The sequence below is a fragment of the Artibeus jamaicensis genome, unplaced genomic scaffold (genome assembly GCF_021234435.1).
Source record: "Artibeus jamaicensis isolate MK-2021 breed Jamaican fruit bat unplaced genomic scaffold, CSHL_Jam_final contig_2259, whole genome shotgun sequence".
Lineage (NCBI taxonomy): Eukaryota > Metazoa > Chordata > Mammalia > Chiroptera > Phyllostomidae > Artibeus > Artibeus jamaicensis.
The window spans coordinates 8,740,956-8,763,123 of record NW_026521468.1 but is presented as its reverse complement, the minus strand read 5'-3'; the positions used below and the strand labels follow the sequence as shown (position 1 = coordinate 8,763,123).

At 62.4% G+C, this 22,168-nt stretch overlaps 3 protein-coding genes across 9 annotated transcripts; all 3 read left to right on the top strand.

Annotated features, from left to right (window-relative positions):
- The first annotated feature begins 468 nt into the window (after window positions 1–468).
- MAFG (MAF bZIP transcription factor G) lies at window positions 469–9,665 on the top strand. Of its 4 annotated transcripts, none has more exons than XM_037157807.2 (3): window positions 469–690; window positions 4,873–4,935; window positions 5,030–9,665. In XM_037157807.2, exons 2-3 carry the CDS (start codon window positions 4,900–4,902, stop codon window positions 5,480–5,482), a joined length of 489 nt encoding a protein of 162 aa, XP_037013702.1. In that variant the 5' UTR covers window positions 469–690; window positions 4,873–4,899; the 3' UTR covers window positions 5,483–9,665. The 4 variants fall into 4 exon arrangements, with proteins under 4 accessions (XP_037013702.1, XP_037013701.1, XP_037013699.1 ...); XM_037157806.2 differs by lacking the exon at window positions 469–690 and adding an exon at window positions 1,046–1,092; XM_037157804.2 differs by lacking the exon at window positions 469–690 and adding an exon at window positions 2,033–3,706.
- A 59-nt stretch (window positions 9,666–9,724) lies between these two features.
- SIRT7 (sirtuin 7) lies at window positions 9,725–15,104 on the top strand. The gene is made up of 10 exons (XM_037157802.2): window positions 9,725–9,877; window positions 9,955–10,092; window positions 10,178–10,282; window positions 11,919–11,989; window positions 12,070–12,142; window positions 12,529–12,627; window positions 12,703–12,939; window positions 13,063–13,143; window positions 13,264–13,370; window positions 14,418–15,104. Exons 1-10 carry the CDS (start codon window positions 9,725–9,727, stop codon window positions 14,614–14,616), a joined length of 1,263 nt encoding a protein of 420 aa, XP_037013697.1. The 3' UTR covers window positions 14,617–15,104.
- Window positions 15,105–15,461: 357 nt separating this feature from the next.
- On the top strand, window positions 15,462–21,397 carry PCYT2 (phosphate cytidylyltransferase 2, ethanolamine). 4 transcript variants are annotated; one of them, XM_037158026.2, is made up of 14 exons: window positions 15,532–15,621; window positions 15,861–15,974; window positions 17,423–17,511; window positions 17,773–17,821; window positions 18,157–18,223; window positions 18,464–18,548; window positions 18,727–18,771; window positions 19,305–19,443; window positions 19,636–19,718; window positions 19,925–20,002; window positions 20,178–20,243; window positions 20,328–20,393; window positions 20,588–20,676; window positions 20,750–21,397. In XM_037158026.2, the coding sequence occupies exons 3-14, from the start codon at window positions 17,425–17,427 to the stop codon at window positions 20,859–20,861; spliced, it is 966 nt and encodes a 321-aa protein (XP_037013921.2). In that variant the 5' UTR covers window positions 15,532–15,621; window positions 15,861–15,974; window positions 17,423–17,424; the 3' UTR covers window positions 20,862–21,397. The 4 variants fall into 4 exon arrangements, with proteins under 4 accessions (XP_037013918.2, XP_037013921.2, XP_037013919.2 ...); XM_037158024.2 differs by having other exon boundaries at window positions 17,773–17,934; XM_037158023.2 differs by lacking the exon at window positions 15,861–15,974 and having other exon boundaries at window positions 15,462–15,621; window positions 17,773–17,934.
- The last annotated feature ends 771 nt before the right edge of the window (window positions 21,398–22,168 follow it).

Here is a 22,168-nt window from a genome sequence, read left to right as displayed (position 1 = left end):
CAAGGGTCACGACGGGGTTCCCAGTCTCTGCTAGGGTGGCCTTCAGAGGCCTGGCCCCACCCCTTGCACCCGCTGCCCGCGGCTAGTGCTGGGCTTGGAGTGCTTGTGGGACCTTGTGTCTTTGTACAGTTCTCCTAAGGCGAGAGCGCCAGGCGCAGTCCGCCACCCTGCGCAGGTGGCAGGGGGGCCTCTCGGACTAGTGTCAAAGTGTCAGCACACAACGGTCAGGAGAGCGGCTGGGCAGGCCACAAGACCCCGCCTTGAAGGCCAGAAAGGGGGCGTGGCCGCCCGGGAGCACGCGCCGGAGCTAGTCCCGCGAGACCCTGCCGGGCAGGCAGCGCTGCGCGTTGCCTGGGCGACAAAGCCCGTGTACGCAGGCGCAGTACGACATCGCCCCGCCCCCGCCGCCGCCGCGCCTTCCCCTTTAAGCCCCGGCCGGTCGCGGGGCCGCTTCATGAATGGAGCCCACGTGACCAAACATCATGTGACGTCTGTGGAGCGGCGGCGGCGGCGGCGGCGGATCCCGAGCCTGGTCCAGCCCGGCCTTCCCAGCGCGCTCGGCTCGGCCCGCGCAGGCGGCGAGCCCCTATCCCGGGCCCGGAGCCCCCGCGCGGCCCAGTCCCGCGCAGCCTCCGAGCGACCGCCGCCCGCCGTCCCGGCCTCGGCCCGCCTGGGCCCGCAGTGTGTTGGGTGAGTGCGGCGGCAGGCCCGGCCGGGCGGGGGGCAGCGGGCGGCGGGGGCTCCCGGCCCGGGTGCGGCCGACTGGGCCGCGGATCTTCCTGGCGGACCCTAGAGGCATGGGCCGAACGTTCCTGGCTTCCGGTCTGCCCCGCTCCCTGCTGGTGGCCCGTGCCTCTGTTTCCCCACCGGACAGGGCACTGCTGGCCCCTGCGCGCGGGGTGCTGGGGGGTGGGCCGCGTTGTTGACGGAGGGCGGGCGGGCGGGGCGAGCGCGCGCCTCGCTCAGTGGAGGCTGGGGCGTCCTGGAAGGAGGGGCGGCCAGGGTGGCGGGAGGAAAGGGTGGGGTCGAGAGGGGTGCCCTGGGCTTCGCGGAGGAGCCGGGTGGCCTCGCCCCGAGCTGCTGATTCATCAGGTGTCTGTGACTGCTCCTTCTCAGGCGCAAGGGTCCTGGGCGGGCCGGGGGAGGGCCGGCATGGGGGGGGAGCGCTTTGAAGACCCTGCTCGAGCGGGCTCAGCTCCGTCACACGCGTGCCAGAGCCCGAGGGAGACTTGCTGAGTCATCAGCATGAGGTCACTCGATGCTCATCCCGATGCCTGGGGGGATTTGAGCTAGGGCCGGGGGTCTGAAAGGAAGAGAAGCGAGGGGTGGAAAGGACCGCGAGGACGTAGGAATGTGGATGGGGTTGGGCCCAGTGGCTGGGGCGCCTTTTAAAGTGTAGGCTAAGGTGCGAGTCGAAGGCAGGGTGGTGAGGAAGTGGAGGGAGCCACGATGAGGTAGATCCTGAAGCCCCCGGCCTGTCCATCGCCTTCCGGCAGGCTTTTCCCAGACAGCTGGTCCCCGACCCAGGTCTGGGACAGTTCCCCAAACTGGGAAATAGTTTTCTGAGTGAGAGAAGGGGAGGAGCTTAGAGGGGCCGAGCGAGGGGACGGGAAGCAGAGGCTTTCCCTGTGACTGGTCCGGTCCGTCGGCCGTGTTCCCTTAGGTGGGGAAGAGAGGAGTGCATCGACCAGAGAGGGAGGCAGGGGCTGGGGGGGTCTGCAGGGAGAGCAGCCTGGGTGGCCGGAGGGAAGGGTGGGGTCCAGTGGGGTGCCCAGGGCCTTATGAGAGGGCCTGGCAAGAGTACACCTTGTTCTGAGGCCTGGGCAGCAGTGGACAGGACCGCTGGCAAGGAGGCACAGCTCTACCAGGAAATTGCAAATGAGAGGAAGCAGCAGGACTTAGACATTGGGGAACGGAGGTGCCTTGTGAGCAGGTCTTGCCCTCTTTGCCTCGGGGCCTTGGGGCCTGGGTTGAGACTGCAGGTGGTAGGAGCTGGAAGGGTGCCTAGTCTTTAGGGCACAGCAGGTGGGCTGGGGGGGGAAGGATGCAATTTTCAGTCACCCGAGAATTGTCCCCTGGAGGTTGGGGCTCAGTGTGGTGCAGGTTAGCAGAGAACGTGTTCCGAGTTGGTGTCTGGCCAGATGTTGTGGACCCCACTGGGAAGTGACAGCTTGGAGGGGGTCTGGTCTGGGCCACCTCTCCCGGGTGTGTGGGTGGTCCCTGACCTCGAGGATGGGAGGTGTCTGGTGCAGACCAGAGCGGAGGCCCCTCTTTGCACAGGGGCTCACGGCTAGATCGGGCTGGTGTTGTGGTTTGTCTTCAGGGACTCGCCCCACTGCCACGCACCTTCAGGGTGGGGCAGAATTAGGCTGTTGTGAGCATGTGAGGCAGTTTATTGCTGTCAAGTTGATTGGTGTTTCATTTTCCATGTGAGCCACTGTGAACCTAAGTTTTGCCCCACCTGGCGCACACAGCCCGGGGCTTAGGGATGCCAGATGGTTCAGCATCCCTCGGCTGGTGTTTTGGCTGGAATTTTGTGCCTTAGGAAAATGCAGATTCCTGGAGGGGTGTTTCTTCAAGGCTTCTCAGTTACTTATGCTTTGGTGGAAGTTGGGTCTTAGACCCTTTTCAGAGTGGCTTTCAGTGGCTGAGAGCTGCTGGGAGGCGGTCAGAGAGTAGGTGGAAGTGAGGCTGGCACCCAAGACCACGCTTGCCTGGGAGGCTTGGCTGCCGGGGTTTGTAGGCCCGGAGGAGGGAGAGCCAGCTGTCTTGTCTCCCACCTGGAGTCCATGCCCTGGACTTGGGCCCCGGGGAGCGCGGCCGGGTCACCTGAACTTCTTTCCCTTTCCGGGCTGGCTCTCGGCCCGAGCGCATGGTCCAGGATGCTTTGGAGGCTTAGGGGACATCTGGGTCTTCTCCACAAAGCAGACCTGGCCTCTGGGGGAGCCGAGATGGAGGATGACTGAGCCCCAGCCCTGAATGAACCTCAGGGCTGGGGGTGGGAGGTAGCTTCTCCATCAGCCCTTGGAATCCCATCTGCCTGGCTTCCAGAGGTGCTCTGCGCCATCAGTCCCATCCTGTCCCCAAGGCTATCTGTCCGATCTGTGTGAGTCCCCAGGTGGGAGGAGGCCAGGAGGCTGGCAGCCCTGGCTTTGCGGAGGCCTGCCCCTCCCCCGTGCGCTCAGGCACACCTTTGATTAGGAGGCCATTGGCTGCGCTTGTGCTGAGTTCAGGCCTTCTGTGGAGGGTGAAATCTGTTGAGAAGGCACTTTTCTGTGTGATCTCGTCAGGAAGTCACCGCTGCGCTCAGCATCGGGGGTGGAGGGAGATGGGGGTGGGAAAAGCTGGTGCCGGGGCTTCTCCTTCCACAGACAGCGGTGGGACCCAGGCAGTTCCCTGCCCTCTGGTCTGTACACCCTGTGCCCAGGGTGGGCGTGGCCTCAGGACCTTCTGGCCTCCAGCTCTGGTTTTGCCTCCTCTGCTCTGGAAGAACCAGGCTCTGGATCAGCAGGCCTGCCTGAGACCCCAGGCGGCCTGGCTGTGGGGAGACACCTCCAGCCTCCTGGTGCAGGGCTGGGTGGGGGAGAGTCCACCCTGGAGCCCACTGTGCTTCCACTTCCCCAGCTCACACGTCAGCTCCCTGTGAGGGTAAGACACCCTGCCCTGGCCAAGCCGGAATGGCCTGAAGTTCTGTGGCTTCCTCCAGGTAGGACACTGGAGGCAGCTTAGCAGTCCAGCCATTTACCTCCCTGCATATAACCTGGAAAGTAGCGTGCATAGTTGGGGGGCAGGGGCAGCCAGCCTGGTGGTGGCCTGCTCTGCCAGGGGTCTCAGGATGAGGTGTGCAGAGCTGTTGTTGGCAGGGCTTTAGGAAGCAGAAAGCGAAAATTAGGGTGTGGGGTGACCAAGTGGGTGGCAGGGGCCCTCTGGTCCAGCCACCTAGCCTTTTTGTTGCTGCCCTGTGGGTGCTGATTCTGGTTGGGGGGCCAGAGAGCCAGTCATCAGCCCAGCAGGGGCTGAGCTGGCCCCTGCAGGTCTAACTGTGGGCACTCTTGTGAAACACCCTGGATGGGGAGGGCAGGGGCATGAGATGCTGCAACCCAAAGCCACAGGGTGGTTACTCCATCAGCAGTGGGGTGCCATGTCTTGCCTGCCACCTGGAAGGTGGGTGAGCTCCTGCCAGGGCTAGTTGGGTGGCCCACTTGCCACTCTTCAAAGTGAGTAGGCTCTGGGAGGATCAGGAAGCGCCCCCCTAGTCTTCCCCTCCGCCTGAGTCCCCAGTGGGGGTAGCCCCCTAAGCCTTCCTGGGAATGGGACTTTGTCCCGGCTGACTTGGGGGAGAGGGCTATAGGAGGTGGGCCCCCTGAATACACATGTGCAGGGTAGCTGGCCCTTGCCCTCACCTGCAGTGGCCTGCTGGCCTTTCTGGCCCCAGCAGCTTTCTGCTCTGGCTGCCGGGCCCCTGGGGCCATGCTGGCTCTGGGCCTGGGAGCGCCCGGCCCGGGAGGGAGCAGAGGGATATGCTGAGTCAGCATGACTCGCCAGGAAGAGCCGCTCTGGGCGCGCACTGGGTCTATTTTTAAAGCTGTGGGCTTCCTTCTAGGCTGGCCCCTCCTGCACCCTTCTGATCTCTCCCCCAGCCCCTTCTCTTGCCTCGGCTTTTCTCACAGCCCTTCAATTCCCCCTTTCCCTTTGGACCTTCCCGGCCTCCCACCTGGTGTTCTAGGGGCAGGGTAGACAGGGAGGAGTCCAGCTAAGGAGAGGCAAGGCCGAAGGGCAGTCCTTAGGGCCAGGTATTCGGGAGTGGGCAGGTGGAGGTACAGAGGGGAAGGTGTGGCCTCCGGATCCTGACCTCTGCCTCCTGTCCCGTAGAGTGCCTGCTTGCCGTGCCCCCGGGTTATGACGACCCCCAATAAAGGAAACAAGGCCTTGAAGGTGAGCGGGCAGGGCGGGCGCATCTTGGGGCTGGGACAGGGCGGCGGTGGCTGCCTGGCCGGTGACCGTGTGTGCTGTGCTGCGCTGCCCCCAGGTGAAGCGGGAGCCTGGCGAGAATGGCACCAGCCTGACGGACGAGGAGCTGGTGACCATGTCAGTGCGGGAGCTGAACCAGCACCTGCGGGGCCTGTCCAAGGAGGAGATCGTGCAGCTGAAGCAGCGCCGACGCACACTCAAGAACCGTGGCTACGCCGCCAGCTGCCGCGTGAAGCGGGTGACGCAGAAGGAGGAGCTGGAGAAGCAGAAGGCGGAGCTGCAGCAGGAGGTGGAGAAGCTGGCCTCGGAGAACGCCAGCATGAAGCTGGAGCTCGACGCGCTGCGCTCCAAGTACGAGGCCCTGCAGAGCTTCGCCAGGACCGTGGCCCGAGGCCCCGTGGCGCCAGCCCGGGGCCCCCTCGCTGCCGGCCTGGGGCCCCTCGTCCCCGGCAAGGTGGCTGCCACCAGCGTCATCACAATAGTAAAGTCCAAGACGGACGCCCGGTCGTAGGGACGCGCACTTGCCCAGGCGGGTCTGTGAGGGGCTATTAGGCGCGTGTGATTTCAGCAGCCCTGTCCCCTTCCTCCTCCTCCCTCCCTTCCTCTCCTACCTCTTCCCTTCCCTGCAAAGCACAACCCTCACCCCAGGGGCACCGGGCTGAGCCCCTTGATCTCGTCGTTGTCATCGTGTGTTTTGTATGTTGGGATGGGTCAGTTTGGCGGTGACGTGGGGTCACCCCAGGCCCCTTTGCACCAAGGCCACGTGGGCTTGGGACCCAGAGTTGGCCCTGTGGGAATGGATGGAAAGACGGAGCAGCTGTGGGGCTCCAGTTTCCTGAGCCGGGGCTGCTCCAGGATGGGAGGGCCGCTCCCTTACGAGCAGCCCACAGGCCCTGACGGCGGCCTGGCTGGTGGAGTGCTGGGTGGTTCGCTCGCAGCTTGGCCAGCAGGCATAGGTGGGCTCCGCTTTGAGGATTAAGGTGTCCTTGAGGGCCCTGGACAGGCAGGCCAGCGGCCTGACGGTGGGGGGAGGAGCGTCGAGTGACCTCGGGCCAGGGCCCTTGGTGCGCTCGCCTGGCGTGTTGCGCTGAAGACCGAGTCGCCGGTGGTGCGTGAGCACGAGTGAGGGCGTCCAGTGTCCTGCGGTGGCCCCGTGTCACTGTTTACACGACCTGTCTGTGTGGTCACATAGCCCTTTATTTAAAGAGAAGTTTTCTTTTACGAAGTTATTAAATTATATGTTTAAAAGCTAAGGGAAAAAAAAGCTTCAGAGTATTTATAAAACTGTCTTTTTACAAAAAACAAGCAAGAGCATTTGACCGTATAAATGGAAAAGGGAAAAAAGTATAATAGAAACTTTGCTAGTTTAAAAAAAGAAAACAAAAAAAAAAACAAAAAAAATCCCTTTCTTGTAAACTTACAGACAAGTCTTTGTGGCTGTTGGAGTTTAGTTTTTATATACACAGAGTTATCAGATGTTATTTATAAAACTTAGTTTAAAAAAGACAAAAAACAAAAAAAGCCCAGCTGCGAGCGACCAGAAGGCGCGTCCGCCGTCCTCTTTGCCGACTCTTTTGCAATTGTACCGAAAGTGACTTACGCCCTTGCCCTTCCTGCTTCCGTCTCCTGCCGGTGCAGTGTCGTCGTGCCTGGTGAGGTCTTGTGCAGCGTCTTGTGCTGGTGCTTCTGGTGACCTTTGACCTGTGGGTGTCACTTCTTGTGTCTGTTTTCCCGTGTTTGTTTTCGGAATCGGTTGTGTTTTGCTTCTGCTGGCTTGCTGGGCGCAGGCTGGGGTTCCAGGCAGGACCTGCTCTGGCAGTTTCGGGGGGGGGGTTCTGTGCCCACCAGCCCAGTGTCTTTGGCCTCGCCACCTGCCCCAGGCGTCCAGGAGGTCTGATTCCGGGCCCTGCCTCCCCTGGACCTGCTGCCCTTGGCTTCGCATGTGTGTGGCAGGCTTGGGCTGATCCAGCGGCAGGGTAGGTAACACCGGGGGCTTTCCCGGGAGCCCCGCACGCTGCTTTCGTGCTCACCGCCTCTGGCCCTGGGTGGGGGCTTTGCAGAGACCAGGGAGTCACTGTGGGTGCCCATGGGGCCACAGCCAAGCTGCCTGCCCTGCCTGTCTTCCTTCTGGTGTCCAGTCGCCCTGCTCTGGCTCTGGCCACTGCACTCCACTTTGTTTCACATGGGCCTCAGCAGGAGCACCCAGGGGCCTACTGACCCCAGAACTTTTTGTGCTGCGGGGCGGTGCTTCCTAGGCAGAGCTGGGTGGTTCCGGGGCCCACCTGGGGCAGCCCCTTGTGCCTGCCTGAGGGCCTGGGGTCACCACCAGGACCAGACAAGGGCTGCATCTCCAGGGCCAGGTCCCTTCCTTCCTCTCCCTGAACATGTCGGCAGCTCTGGGCTTCGGGCCTCCTTCCGCCTCCCTTCGGGATCTGTGTCTTCCAGGGATCCGATGCTTGGCTTTATGGGGTACTTGTCTCTGGGGCCGAGCCTGCCTCCCCATCCCAGCCTCCGGTGGAGGCTGCTGGTTTCCCATGCTTGGGAAGGCTCCTGTAGTCACAGGAGCCTGCACTGTCATCCCCAGGAGGCTAGTGCCGTCTCCAAGGGCCACCGCCTCTCCGTGGGGCTGCTGGTTGGCTTTTCTGGGGGCCCCGAATGCCTGTAAAAGCTCAGAAGTGCAACTATGTGGCCTGGCGGGGTGTCACCTGGTGGGCAGCTGGGTTTTCATCCCAGGGATTGGCCCCTCGTGCCTGTGGGGCAGGAGCAGGGGCGTGACGTCAGCTTCCACCGTGTGGATGGCTTCTCTGGGTCCAGGTGTTTGGAGGTATTTCCGCTGCACCTGGGTCAGCCTGCAATGCTGATTCGGCCACTTGCGCCACACCACTCAGTGGCTTCCTCCCTCCAGTCTGCCTCTGTCTTAGGGTCCAGACGGGAGTCATTGGTGGGTGTAGCAGCAGTGCTCTGGAATCGAATCCTAATGATCCCTAAAGAGAGGCCATGCCCGGTCCCGGCGGCCCTCCGTGGCTGTTTTCCATCCCTACTTTTGTCCTGACTGGGAGGCGGTTGTCCATCTCTGCACACTTCGGTCCCACTGCTGACCTGGGGAACGGAGGGAGGAGGTGGGTTTTCCAGGGGGTGGTGCTGAGCAGAAATTGCAGGTCCTTGGTTTGGTTTACAGGAGAAGCGTCTGGAGTCAGTGAGGACGTGGTTCCTTTCAGAGTTTTTGGACATGAAGTGACTGCCCCCTGGGTCAGGGGAGCGTCCAGTTCCCGTCAAGCCAGCCCTGCAGGGCCACTCCACCCTGCGTCCCCTTTCCTTGGTTTCTTGACAGCAGGTTCTGTGTCCACGTGTGACTGGTTGGTGTCTTTCTGGTTCTTGTTAATTCAGTTTTCCTGCTGTGAGGGTGTCGTGTTCCCTCTTCTTCTACTCAATTTTCTGACACAGCGAATCGAGGGCTTTGGCCAAAGCCAAGTCTTTCAAATGTGTCCACTAAGTAAACCATACTGTGCCCCACCCCACCTCCCGCCCAACTCCTCCCTTATCCCAGAACGGACACTCAGATTTCAGAGAATCTTGTGGGAACAGGTCCACCCCTTTTCCGAGCATGCCCCAGGGATGCCCCCCCACCGTGGCTGCTGCTCCGGGTGGCACTGCCTTTTGTGCAGGCGAGAAGGCATGGCTGTTCAGCGGCAGCTAGGAGGCGTGCCGCTTTCTGACGAGCTCGTCTTCCCTTGGTCTGCGCTTCAAGTCTGTGTGCCCAACCCTGACCGTCAGGAGCAGCTGCAGTGGTCTTGCTGGGGCCCAGAGCTCTGATGTGCTGTCACCTGCTTTGGGGCCAGTGGTCAAGCCCCATCTGGCCCCTGGTGCCTCCAGGTCCAGGGTGTCCGGCTGGCCAGAGCTCCCTTCCACAGCTGGGAAGCCTGGACCACAGCCTGCAGCACTGTTTCCGCTCTGGGATCTTGAAGCTACTTTTTTAGGCTGTGGTTTGGTGAGAGGAACCAACACATTAACGATTTTTCCCCCAGAAGCCACTAAATAATTCTTTTTGGCGCGTTTTTGCCTTCCTGTTGGCTGTCTGGTCTTGGAGCAGATGGGGAGGTGGGGGGTGCTCTCACGCAGGCGGCCTGCCTTGCTCTGGCCTGTGTCTGGGGTGTGTGCTAGGCCTGTCGGGCCAGTTGCACCCCACCCTGGAGCAGCAGCCTCCATACGTGGGTGTCCCCAGTGAACTACGAGGAGCGACCCTTCCTTCTTCCCCTCCTCAATCCGCTAGTCCCGGAAGCCTTTAACCAAACGGGGGTGGGTGCAGCGAGCCTTCTCCTGGCATCTGGGGCAAACAGGACAAGGGCTGCCCGGTGTGTCCTGCTCTGCTGCTCTCCTGGCGCTGAGAGGGTGGGCCCGAGCAGAGTCATTCGCACTCTGCCTGCCCTGACCGGGGCTGAAGCCAGGGGTAGGTGGGGGTACCCTGGGGTCTGCCCAGCGGCTGGGGGTTGTTGGAGGTCCGGGTAGAGGGGGCCTCATGGGGGCGGCCCGCCTTGGAGCCACCCTGCCCTGTGCAGTATTTATTGCTAAATTATTGTCCAGGAGGGGCGGCACTGGGCCAGGCCCCGGGTATTTATTGCTGTACATAGTGTATGTTTGTGATATATGAGGTTTTCTTTATTTTGTATATGATCAATAAACTCCTTTTAAAAAGACTGGCAGGTGCTTCCTTGGGGCGGCTCAGGCGGGGCCGGAAGGGCGTGGTCTCGCGCGAATGCGTCAGCGCGTGGCCTGCCGGGAGGCGGAAGCGGAAGCGCGCGTCTCCCCGGGAGCGATGGCAGCCGGCGGTCTGAGCCGCTCGGAGCGCAAGGCCGCCGAGCGGGTGCGGCGGCTGCGGGAGGAGCAGCAGCGGGAGCACCTCCGTCAGGTACGCTGCCGCTGCCCGCCCGCCCCGCCCCGCGTCCCTGGGCCGCGCCACGCTCACCGTCCGCCCCGCGCCCGCAGGTGTCGCGCATCCTGAGGAAGGCGGTGGCCGAGCGCAGCGCGGAGGAAGGCCGGCTCCTGGCCGAAAGCGCGGATCTGGTGACCGAGCTGCAGGGCCGGAGCCGGCGACGCGAGGGCCTGAAGCGGCGGCAGGAGGAGGCAAGTCCTGCGGCGCTGTGGGCGGGCTGGAGCCGGGTGGGGGCGGGCGGGGCGGGGCTCACGGCTGTCCTCGGGGTCTTGGCAGGTGTGCGATGACCCGGAAGAGCTGCGTAGGAAAGTGCGGGAGTTGGCCGGCGCCGTTCGGAACGCCAAGTATCTGGTCGTCTACACGGGCGCGGGCATCAGCACGGTAGGGAGGCGAAGTGTGGGCGGCCAGGCGGGGGCCGACTCCCGAGTCCGGGAGCAACTTGGGCCTCTGGGACGGGGTCGGGCCTCGGGCGCCCCCTTTTGGTTATTTGACCCACGGGTCAGAGTCCTGATTCGCCACAAATTCCCATTAACGGCGGCTCTGAGGTTGAGAAGCTTGAAATGACTTCATTTGAAACCTAAGTAGTTTTAAAGGCTTGTACTCTGTGTCATTCCCAGTTAAAGGCAAGGGAAGAACATAAAAAAGGATATCATAGCTTAGTATTTGCAAGCACTTCATTTCAAACTAAGGCAGTGAGTGTACTGTCTCAAGGCGATATGGAAGAGCTGAGCCCTAACTGCCCTGAGTCCTCATTCACTGATTTACTGGTGTCAGAGAGTGGTGAGTAGGGAGCAAGGCAGTGCAAACCAGTGGATGCCAGGTAAGGGAAACAGACATGCTGGGTCTCCAGACGTGTTGTTGAGCTGTCCTGGGCCATGGAATATGTATGACCAGCTTGGACACTGCGATGACACATTATTTGCCTAATGGGTGTGTGTGTGTCTAGTGTGACCAATGTGGAGGCCCAGCAGAGGTGAACCCCGAGACCCTCCACCTGGAGAAGCTGGTGGATGAAAAGGAGGCAGATCAGCAAATGACTGTCCCGTGAAGTTGGCTGTGTTAGGTCCTTGGAGTAAAGTGCAGATACACCCTCTGTGGTCTCAGAGCTGGGAATCCATCCCACCTGGGTTTCTGGAGGCTGAGGCTCTGTGCTTGGGCCTTGGCAGGTGGGTGAGATTTTACAGGCCAAGGTGGGAGCAAGGCTCCAAATAGGGAGCAAGCCCCAGAGGAAGGGCTGTCTCTCACAGACAGCTGGGGCACAGGCAGTCTGGTCCCCTACCCCACGGCGGCGTGCGAGCTCTCAGGAGGTTGTTTTGAAGCGGCCATTTCACCTCTCAGGAGTGGCCACAGAAAGCCCCTCGCTGCTCATTAGTTTGCTCTGAGTGCCACCGTGTGAGGGTCTGCTTTTCGATTTGAGTGTGAGCTGCTGATCAGGGTGGGCATTTTTCTGAGCTTAAGCAACAGGGAGGAGACAGGGCTCCTCAGAAGGGAGATCACTCAGCCTGCGGGGCACTTTCTGTCTGTCCAGTGGCTTTCTTCCACTGGGTGGGGAACCCGGGAGACTGCATCGTGTTTATCTCCCCTGGAGAGGCCAGCCTGTCCCCACGGAGGTTAGAGCAGAAAGCATCTTCATCGTCTGGATAGGAGAGCTTAGGCAGGGGTGGGTCACACCTAGAGGGTCACCTTTCTTCTGCACTGGCTAGGCTCTGGGGACACAGGTGAGCCTGACCAGCGCCCCCTTCGGAGTGGAGGACAAGAATGGCCATGCATGATGCTGGAGGAGCCCCCAGGGGGAGCCGGACCAGGTGGGAGTGGGGGTCCAGGCACTGGGAAGGGCACATACATACTGCATCGGGGTTCCAGCAGGAGATGCTGAGCCCGTGGGGTGAACAGAGGCCAGTCCAAGGGCCAGCCTGCAACGTGTTGTGAGAAACACCAGCTTCTTATTCTTGGGGACTCTGCTGGTAACCTACAGTGGTGCTTGTTCACTGGGCTTCTCTTCCTTTGGAACACACAGGCAGCCTCCATACCAGATTACCGGGGTCCTAATGGAGTGTGGACGCTGCTTCAGAAAGGGAGGCGCGTCAGGTAAGCAGCCTCACACAGCCTTGCCCTGTGGTGCGCAGGGGCAGCGCGAGCCTGACCTCTGCTTCCCTCCCGCCTGGCAGTGCTGCCGACCTGAGTGAGGCCGAGCCCACCCTCACCCACATGAGCATCGCCCGGCTACACGAGCAGAAGCTGGTAAGAGCCCGGTGTGGCTGGCTGGCTGGCTGGCTGGGGTGCCTGCCATGTCTGTGGCGTGGGGCCTGGAGTGCCACCTTGGTGCTGCTTCTCTGTGTCCACACGGGAAGGACTCACAGGAAACCTGGAGACCCTCTGCTGAGCCCCTTCAACCAAGGGACCTTCCAGGACCTGAAACATAATGACCCAAAACAGCATCCGGGCCCAAGCCCTGCTTGGCTGAGAGGGGGCAATGCAAACATTTGCCCCCTGGGCTGCTTCAGTTGGTTCAGAGTTGTTTGGGTCGGGCCCTCCCGAGTCCTGCCAAGACCTGCCTGCTTCCCGGGTCCGGGGGTACTGGGGCACTCGGGTGGTCTTGCTGCTCAGTGCCGCTGTGTCCCCTCTAGGTGCAGCATGTGGTGTCTCAGAACTGTGACGGGCTGCACCTGCGGAGCGGGCTGCCTCGTTCGGCCATCTCAGAACTCCACGGGAACATGTATATTGAAGTGAGCAACCCCTCTGGGACTCGGGGGCCTGGGCAGGTCAGCAACTCTTGCTCACAGTGCACCCCCCCCCCTTAGGTCTGCACAGCCTGCGCCCCCAACAGGGAGTACGTGCGGGTGTTTGACGTGACGGAGCGCACTGCCCTGCACCGACATCAAACGGGCCGGGCCTGCCACAAGTGTGGGGCCCCGCTCCGGGACACCATTGTGCACTTTGGGGAGAGGGGGACCCTGGGGCAGCCTCTGAACTGGGAGGCGGCCACCCAGGCTGCCAGCAAAGCAGACACAATCCTGTGTTTAGGCTCCAGCTTAAAGGTACACAGATGGCCCTGTGGATGGGACGGGAGTGAACCTGCTGGCTGCCGGCCAGCTGGGCACTGGACCCAGCTCCCTATAGCCCTCTTTGCTGTTGTGTGTGTGGTCTGTCTGTTCCCACAGGTTTTAAAGAAGTACCCACGCCTCTGGTGTATGACCAAGCCCCCCAGTCGGCGGCCTAAGCTCTACATCGTGAACTTACAGGTAACTTGGTGTTCAGAGTTGCATCTTAGGTCCAGAGTCCTTGGGACGTTCCCAGCCCAGCACTCAGGCACCTGGGGAAGGAGCGAAGTGCTAGCCTCACTCACCTTCCTCTGCCCCCAGTGGACCCCAAAGGATGACTGGGCTGTCCTGAAGCTCCATGGGAAATGTGATGATGTCATGCAGCTCCTCATGGATGAGCTGGGCCTGGAGATCCCCACCTACAGCAGGTGAGGGGACATTGGCCCCACCCCCTTCCTGCCCCTGTGTGGTCGGGCTGTGTCTGTCTTCTCTCATGAGCTGAGCGTACAGAGAGTTTTGAGGTGTTGCAAACTGTCTGAGGCGTGACTACGGTGTGGTGGCCTCTGCAGGGACTGGCCCAGGCGCCCTGGCTGATGTGATCCCTGTGGGGAGAGGGAGTCTCCCCCTGTGTGGCTGGGTGCTCCCCTCGTACAGCAGACAGCTGGAGGGCGGCCCTGGATGGGCAGTACTGCTCGAACAGGATCTTGGTGTGGGGAGCTGGCGACCTCGGGGAAGCTTAAAGAAACTGTTCCTTGATACAGAATTTGTGATAATTTCAACATGGTGTGTATATTGCGTAAAAAGTTTACACTTTCTTTCTCTGTGAATTTTCAGGGTCTTATAGGGGAAATCAATAACCTCTTTTAATCAAAGGGTTCAAGAATTAAGGATCCCTTCACCTTCTGGGCCTGGCAATTCTTGTATGTTATGTTTGTGGTGTTCTGTAATGTGGGCCTATTGTGTACTGTACTTTTTTTTTTTAACATTAACTTAGCTCATTTTCCTTATCAGTGCTTATCTGTATCTTAAGTTTATAATATGTGGTTCTACATCTCAGACACATGACCTCACCCGGGAGCCTGTAGGCCACGCCTCCCTAGTCAGCTGGTTTTCCCTCCCATCAGGTCTCCCCGTCTGGGAAGGGGGAGAGGGTCTGGTCCACCTGCCCCCGGCCTTCCAAGTGACAGTCGGGGCCCACAGTTGCTAGTGACTCATCCCTGCTGGGACTATTGCTGCCCCAGCCGCATGTGCCTGGCCACTAGATCACTGACGAGGACACGTTCTGCCAAGGCCGAGCTATCTGGGAGCCTACCCCCTTGCAGCTCAAAAACGGTGGCAGTGCCACCAATCAAAGGCTGCCGTGGCTAAGACAGAGGGAGCAGGGCCGCCTCCTCAGTCAGCTTTCCTGTCCTGGGGCATGCTGCGACTGTGAGAGGCCCCCAGGCACACCTGACCCGGCTTTCCCCTTTCGGTAGGTGGCAGGACCCCATCTTCTCCCTGGCTACCCCCCTGCGGGCTGGTGAAGAAGGCAGCCACAGTCGGAAGTTGCTGTGCAGAAGTGGAGAGGAGCTCCAGACGGAGGACCAGGGTGCCCCTCTTGGCTCAGCCCCCATCCTGGGTGGCTGGTTTGGCAGGGGCTGCACCAAACGCACAAAAAGGAAGAGAGTGACATAACCTGGTGCTTGGCTGGGAACAGCACTGGCACTTTGCAGGCGGCTGGAACTCTGATTTGGGGGCTGGTAGCACCCAGAAGGCCAGGACTCTGCCCCACGGGGTTAATGAAAATTCTCTAGGAGTGACATCTTCCCAGTGACCAGCTTAGCCATCTGTCTTGATGGGAAGCCCCTTGCACTGCTGTGGTTGCCCCCCACCCATGGGCCTGAGGGTCGACACCTGGCCCAACCAGCTTCTTCTGAAGAGGTGGCAGCCATGCGTTCCCTTGAGAACGGAACTCGGGTTGTCTCCCACCTGGCAGGCCAAGAGGAAGTAAATGCTGCCTTATCTTGTTCAGGCTACTCAGGGCCTTCAACCCCGTTTCTACTTCTTACTACGAATGTTAACTTTATAGCAAACCTTTTTCTGCTTTGGTATGCGGCAAAGGGGCGGTTTGGAGCCTTAGCTCTCGGCAGACCTTTTTATTGTTATTAAACATCTGCACTGTCTTCCCTTGCCACTGCGTGTCTGCCTTTCACACGCTGTCTGGAGCGGGCGCCCCGCCTGGCTCCTCAGGGGCCTGGGGGTGGGAGGTACTACATGTGGTCTTGCCCCGCCCCTCCAAGTGCAAGCTCCAGGACGGTGCGCGTACGCCATTGGCTGCAAGCCAAGGGAGGGGGTGGGGCTTGGCCCTGGCGAGGGACATGAGTGGCCATGTTCAGAGGGCGTGACTCAGTTCTGGTGAGGCCGGTGGCGCACTCCATTGGTCACGCCAGACAGATGGGCGGGCTGGGGCTTTGCGGACGGGGTGGTGCTTGCCATTGGTCGCGCGCAGCTGCCGGGGGTCCGCGTGACAGCGCGTGCGCGGGGCGGGGCTGGGCAGAAGGCAGCGGCTGAGAGTTTCAGAGCCTACCCGGCGGGCTGCGACGGTGGGGACATGATCCGAAACGGGCACGGGGTGGCAGTCGGCGCCGAACGGCTGGGCCCGGGAGGCAGGCCTGCAGTGCGAGTGTGGTGCGATGGCTGGTGAGCGCGGCGGCGGCGGGCGTTGGCGAGCGTTGGCGGGCGGGGACCGGGTCGGGCCGCGGTGGCCGCTGCACTGCCACCTGGAGAGGCATGTGTGAGCTGGCCTTCACTTCGGGACTTTGCTTGGGGCCGGGAGTCAGCCGTCGATTGCCGGGGGGGGCAGAAGGTGGTCAGCAGGCGCAGACTCGGGCTACCGGAGCCCGGAGGACGCTTGGGACCCAGGGCCACCCCTGCCGCAGCAGCCTGGCATGAAGGACCAGGACGCAGGCCGGACCGCTGACCCCGTCGCGGAGACTCGGAGGGTTCTGGGAGAAGCGCCTTTCCTACAAGCACTCCTTCCCCGACGTTTGCCAGTAAGCCTCAGACAGAGTCAGGCCGGCCTGCCCAGCTTGTGGACCACGGTGGCGAAAGTCGCATGATGAATTTAATCATTTTAGTGACGTCTGAAGGAGCCAGGCACCCACAGTCTTCCCCAAGGGTGTCTGTGTCGGGTTCCCTAGCTTGGCCAGCACAGAACCAGAGAGATTGTCCTGGGTGCCTGGGCAGTGTCAGCGCAGGAATTGGGTGACTCCGTCCAGGACCCCCACTGAAGCCCCTGGGTGCCCTCATGCCCGCTCTTCTGTTGGGCCACAGGGCAGGGTTGTTGGACACAGTTTGGGGTTGTCAGCTGATAACTTACTGCTTGTGATGCTTCCTTGGCCCATTCCTGAGGCAAGCAGAGAAGGAAATATACCCTTATTTACAGAGTCTGCACTTGAATCACCTTAGGCAGAGGGAGGGTGGCTTTGTGTCCACAGACTCTGACCTTGGCCCTGGCCAGCAGGCCCTTGCTCCCGCTGCCACAGCCACAGAGGCTGCAGTGACTGGGACACACCCTGGTCCCACTGCCACCCTGCCTTTCATGTGCCCCCTGGCCCAGCCTGCCCAGTGGGCATGGGGGACCAGCCTGGGTGCCCCTGTGCACTTGGACTTCATTATTCCCTTACCCCAGAGCCAGAGCCCCACAGGCTGTGCTGCCGGGGCCTGGTACGGTGTGACCAGGGTCACAGATGCAACAGCTCTGAGTCACCTGGAGAAGCAGGACCGCTTTGCCAATCAGAAGGCGGTGCGAGGCTGGAAGGAGTAGAATGAGCTTGAGGGCGCAGCTCGGGCCCCCAGTACACGGGCACACAGGGGCCCAGCCCCAGCAGCTGCTGTCTGTGGCCTACGAGTTGAGAGGTCACTCTAACCAGGCCTGGCTTGGTGGATAAAGCCCTAGACCAGGTGATAGGGAGGTGGGGGTCGGCCTGCTCACAGAGGCTCTGGAGACCGAATGGGAGCAGCAGGCACTGCCCTCGGGCACTGGTTGGCCTGAGCTGCCTATTGGCCCAGAGGCTCTCCATTCGCTTCAGGGAGGCAAGCGGGTTTAGCCCACCCTTGAATTCTACAGCTTAAAGGGACCGCCCGTGGCACTTTGCATCTGGGAGGGGCCCTAAGGGCCGTGTGGTCCCAGGAGTGGGGAGCAGGGCTGTTCTTTCTGCTCTCCAGCCCTTGGGATGTGCAGACCTGGTCCCCGGGTATAGGCGGATGCTTGCCGCATCAGGCCCCTGGCCCAGGGGCCAGCCCCTTTCAGAGCTGAGCACCCGGCTCCCTGCCAAAAGCTCAGGCCCAGCCAGACCCTGGGGAGAAGTTCCTGGTGGTGGCTTCTGAGAAGGCTTTCTAGGGAAGGCACAGAGGAGCCAGGCTGTACCCCTCGCAACCCATGGGCCACTTAGTCCCCACCCTCCCCTGCCCAAGGAGTGACCACCCTGCCCTCCTGCAGCTATGACATGGTGCATTACGGCCACTCCAACCAGCTGCGCCAGGCACGGGCTATGGGTGACTACCTCATCGTGGGCGTGCACACCGACGGTAGGCCGGGGCGGCCATGCCACCCTCCCTTTCCCCGTGCCCACCTGGGGCGGTCCCCAGCATTACTGGGGACTCTTGCTGGGTGAGGGGACCACGCACTTACCCGCAAACTGTCCTGAGCGGGTGTGCGGGTCGGAGGAGGACAGGGTGGTGGCGGCGGCAGCTGGGGCGTGGGAGGGCCCTCCCAAGGAGGGGCCGGTGAGCCTGCAGCCCAGCCCGTCACAGTTCAACACCATGTCCGCCCCTCTACTCTGGCCCTAGAGGAGATCGCCAAGCACAAGGGCCCCCCAGTGTTCACGCAGGAGGAGAGGTACCGGATGGTGCAGGCCATCAAGTGGGTGGACGAGGTGGTGCCAGCGGCTCCCTATGTCACCACGCTGGAGACGCTGGACAAGTACAGCTGCGACTTCTGTGTCCACGGCAGTGAGTGGGCACTTGAGGCAGGCTCAGACTGCCGGGGTCACGGGCAGCACTGGGCTTCCTCACACTTCGGGGAGCCCTGAGCCCTTTGGGGCCTGAGAACGTTCTAGGTCTTCCCCTAGAAACAGGCCCAGGCCAGGAGGGCAGGCCTGGGAAGGGGGTTGTGAGCCCTGAAGGCCTTGGTGGCTTTGGGTTAAGGACCCTTGTCCCTGTGTCGCTCTGTAGATGACATCACACTGACTGTGGACGGCCGGGACACCTATGAGGAAGTGAAGCAGGCTGGGAGGTACAGGTAAGCCCCATCTCGGGCCCTTTCCAGGAGTCGGATTCAGTGTTCAGGGGCACGTCCGGGCCGCAGCCTGTGCGGCCATGGCCGTGGCCGCTGCGCAGAAGAGCGCCCCAGGCCTCTGCCACAGCCCAGAGTGTCAAGGACGTGCCGGTCTGTGCACAGTGCACCTGGAGACTGGGTTGCCCCAGGTAAGGTGACCCGAGAGCTCTGACCCCACTTCTCCGCTGCCACTTCTGTCCCCAGAGAGTGCAAGCGCACCCAGGGCGTGTCCACCACGGACCTCGTTGGCCGCATGCTGCTGGTCACCAAGGCCCATCACAGCAGCCAAGTGAGTCCTGAGAGGTGGGGCCAAATCTGAGGTCCCCCAACCGCAGACATCACTGGGAGGGAAGGAGGACTGTCCACCCTGCCGTGGGCCGAAGGACAGTGGGCTGCGGTGTCCTGGGATTGGCTGCATCTAGAGGGTGCAGCTCGTGACCTCCGCCCCCCCGCCCCTTGCCTTGCAGGAGATGTCCTCCGAGTACCGAGAGTACGCAGACAGTTTTGGCAAGGTGAGTGTTGCCTGGAGCCTCCCCTGCCGCCCTGCTTCCTGCCTCTGGGCTCCGAGCGGGGAGTGACCTGTGCTGCCTGGAGGAGGAGCGGCCTGGCCCTCCCACCCTTCCTAGTCCCCTCATCTGACCCCTGCCAAGGAGATGCTTTCCTCAGAAGGCTCCTCCCAGGTGACCAGTGGTGGCCTTGGGGTGTGGGGCCCTCAGAGGTGCTGTGTCCACTGACCTCCTTCCTCCTGGACTTAGGTGGCCACAGCTGCAGTTTTCCACTGTGACCATGGGGCGGGGCCACAGTCCCACTTGCCACAGGGGCCCCGCCCAGCCTGGCCCTGGTGTGTACAGGAAACAGCCAGGAGCCAGCTGGCAGGCTGCGGCCGGGGTCTAGAGTCCTACCTTGTAGCCGCCCCCACACCTGCTGCCCCTGCAACTGTGCCCCTCAGAGCAGGCTGACAGGCAGGTGCAGGCAGTGCCGGGCTCAGAAGAAGGGGCCTGTGCCTGCAAAGACTGTCACTGATCAGAGCTCTCTTGGCTTGCAGTGCCCAGGGGGGCGGAACCCCTGGACAGGGGTGTCCCAGTTTCTGCAGACCTCCCAGAAGATCATCCAGTTTGCTTCGGGGAAGGAGCCTCAGCCGGGCGAGACGGTCATTTACGTGGCCGGTGCCTTTGACCTGTTCCGTATCCTCCAGACCTAGGGGTGGGGGTGGCCCCAGCCCTTTCCTCTGTGTCCACACCTGCCCTAGGGCAGCCCTCCCTGCCTTCTCGAGGCCCTGGGGCGGGCGGGCTGCGGGGACGCCGAGGCTGCCGGGTCGCCGAGGGTAGGCCTGCAGCGGCTCTTGCTGCATTACTTGCTCCTGAACCCGGGCGCAGACATCGGGCACGTGGACTTTCTGGAGAAGGTGCACAGCCTGGCGGAGAGGCCTTACGTCATCGCCGGCCTGCACTTCGACCAGGTCTCAGCTCCAGGCAGCCGGTCGTGGGGCCTGTGCGGCGGGCACAGGAGGCCGTGGGGAGCAAGGCCCTGGGTGCTGTGGGGGCCGAAGGATGAGCTGGGGCCTTTCTGGGCAGGGTTGTCCTCCAGGCCCTGCCCACGCTGGTGGGCGCTCCCCCAGGGGCTACCAGCAGGAGGCTCGCTGACCTGCCCTCGCTCTGGCCTTAGGAGGTCAACCGCTACAAGGGCAAGAACTACCCCATCATGAACCTGCACGAGCGGACCCTGAGTGTGCTGGCCTGCAGGGTGAGCGGGGGTGGGGTGGGCTGTAGGCCTCCGGGGGCCGTGGACGGCTGGCCCCGCCACACTTACTCCCCGAGTCCCCACTGGCAGTCCCGGCTGGCGTTTGGGACCATCCCTCACCCCCCTCTAGCCCAGCGGGGCCCCGGCTGACCAGCTGGGACCCTGCCTCCCTCCGCAGTATGTGTCAGAGGTGGTGATCGGGGCCCCGTATGCAGTCACAGCCGAGCTCCTGGACCACTTCAAGGTGAGGCTCCTGGGCAAGGGCCCCAGGGCACACTGGGCCGTCTCCCTGGGGCGGGGGCCTCCCTGACCCCTCCTCCCTCCGCAGGTGGACATAGTGTGTCACGGGAAGACAGAAATCGTGCCGGACAGGGACGGCTCTGACCCGTACCAGGTGGGGTGTGCTGGGCCCACCCGGGTCTGGGGAACGGGTGTAGTGGCCACTGCTGCTCCGAGGGCCCCACAGTCCAGGGAGGCAGGAAGGACGCTGATGCATGAGAGGAACTGTCCTGACGGCGCTGGGGCGCTGGGCGGCCTCTTGGGCGTCCAGAGGAGAACCCACATCTCCCCACTTCCCCTCGGCTCCAGGAGCCCAAGAGGAGAGGCATCTTCTGTCAGGTGGACAGTGGGAGTGACCTCACCACGGACCTCATCGTCCAGCGCATCATCACAAACAGGTGAGGCCCCCGCTGGGCTGCGGGGCCCAAGGCCCCCTGCTGAGCGTGCGGCTCACACCCAGCTGGCCCACAGGCTGCAGTACGAGGCCCGGAACCAGAAGAAAGAGGCCAAGGAGCTGGCCTTTCTGGAGGCCATGAGGCAGCAGGAGCCGCAGCCCACGAGGGAGAGGGACAGTCCCTTCTGACGGAGGATGACCGCCACCGGGAGCCCTGGAGCTCGGCCTGCTCCGGCCCCGCTCCTCGCCCCTCCGTGGCTGCCTGCCGTGGGTTCGACAGCGTGGCCGCCCCCTCCCTCCTGCACCCTCCCCTCTGAGCTGCACGGGGAAGGAGCCCCGCAGGCAGGATGAGCAGAGGGCGCCGGTGACCAGAGGGGTGCCACCCTGTGTGCCTGGGGAGGCCCAGCCCCGCCCCACCCTGCCCCCTCGGGAGGCTCCCACAGACCCAGCTGACTCCTGCCCGCCCCTCTCGGCGAGAGTCCACTTCGGGGGACAGTGACCCGAGGGCGCACAGCCTTCCCTCCGCAGGGTGCGGACCAGGCTGCCCCTGTACCCGCACCCTCTGCCTTGTGCTGTGTCCCTGGTGCCCCAAACCTGGCTCCTGGACCCTGAGCCCCGCTCCCCGGCCAACCTCCTGCTCTCCCCACGGACTTCTCCATTTTGTGCGTGACGAGCCGGTGTGCAACCAATAAAGCGGGTGGGAGACCCACTGTGTCGGGCCGTCAGCCCTGCTGCCGCCTGTCACCAGGAAGATGAGAGGCTGAGTCCCTGCAGCTCCAGAGGGCCACCCACGCAGGAAGGCCTGGGATCCACAGAATCTTGGGGTCTCCTGCACCCAAGTCAGACCCACTTGGAGCAGCCCAGTGGCTGCAGGGTCACTTCTGGGGGTGGGGGCACCATGTAGCCTGGCCCCGTGGGAGCCCAAAGCCAGCACACAGCCTGCCCACTCTGGTCGGGGCTGGGCCAGCCCTTTCTTCTGAATTCTCTGTTTCATTGACTTTAGAGACAAACACAGTCTGTTCTCCGAGAGCGTGCACTCAGGCCCGTGCTCAAACCCATGTCCTCGGGGCGGCAGGAGAGCGCTCTCACCCACCGAGCCAAGAGGGAGAGAAACATCAGTGTGTGGTTGCCTCTCACATGCCCCCAACCGGGGACCTGGCCCATAACCCAGGCGTGTGCCCTGACTGGGAATCGAAACTTTTGGGCTTGTGGGATGATGCCCAACCCACTGAGCCACACTGGTCAGGGCTCAATTTCACCTTGGGGTCTGGACTTGAAGCTTTGAGAGGCCCAGGGCCGTCCCTGCACCTCCACCCGTCCGGGCCCCCGACTTCAGGAGCCCTGTGGTGCCAGGCCTCCCCGTAATCAGACCCCTGGGGTACAGGGGACCCCTGAGAAGAGGGACTGGACATCCCCCTATAGATTCAGAAGGGTGGGACCAGTGGGCTTCTTGAACACCTGGCTCAGCCCCAGGCCTTCCCAGAACCCACCTCACA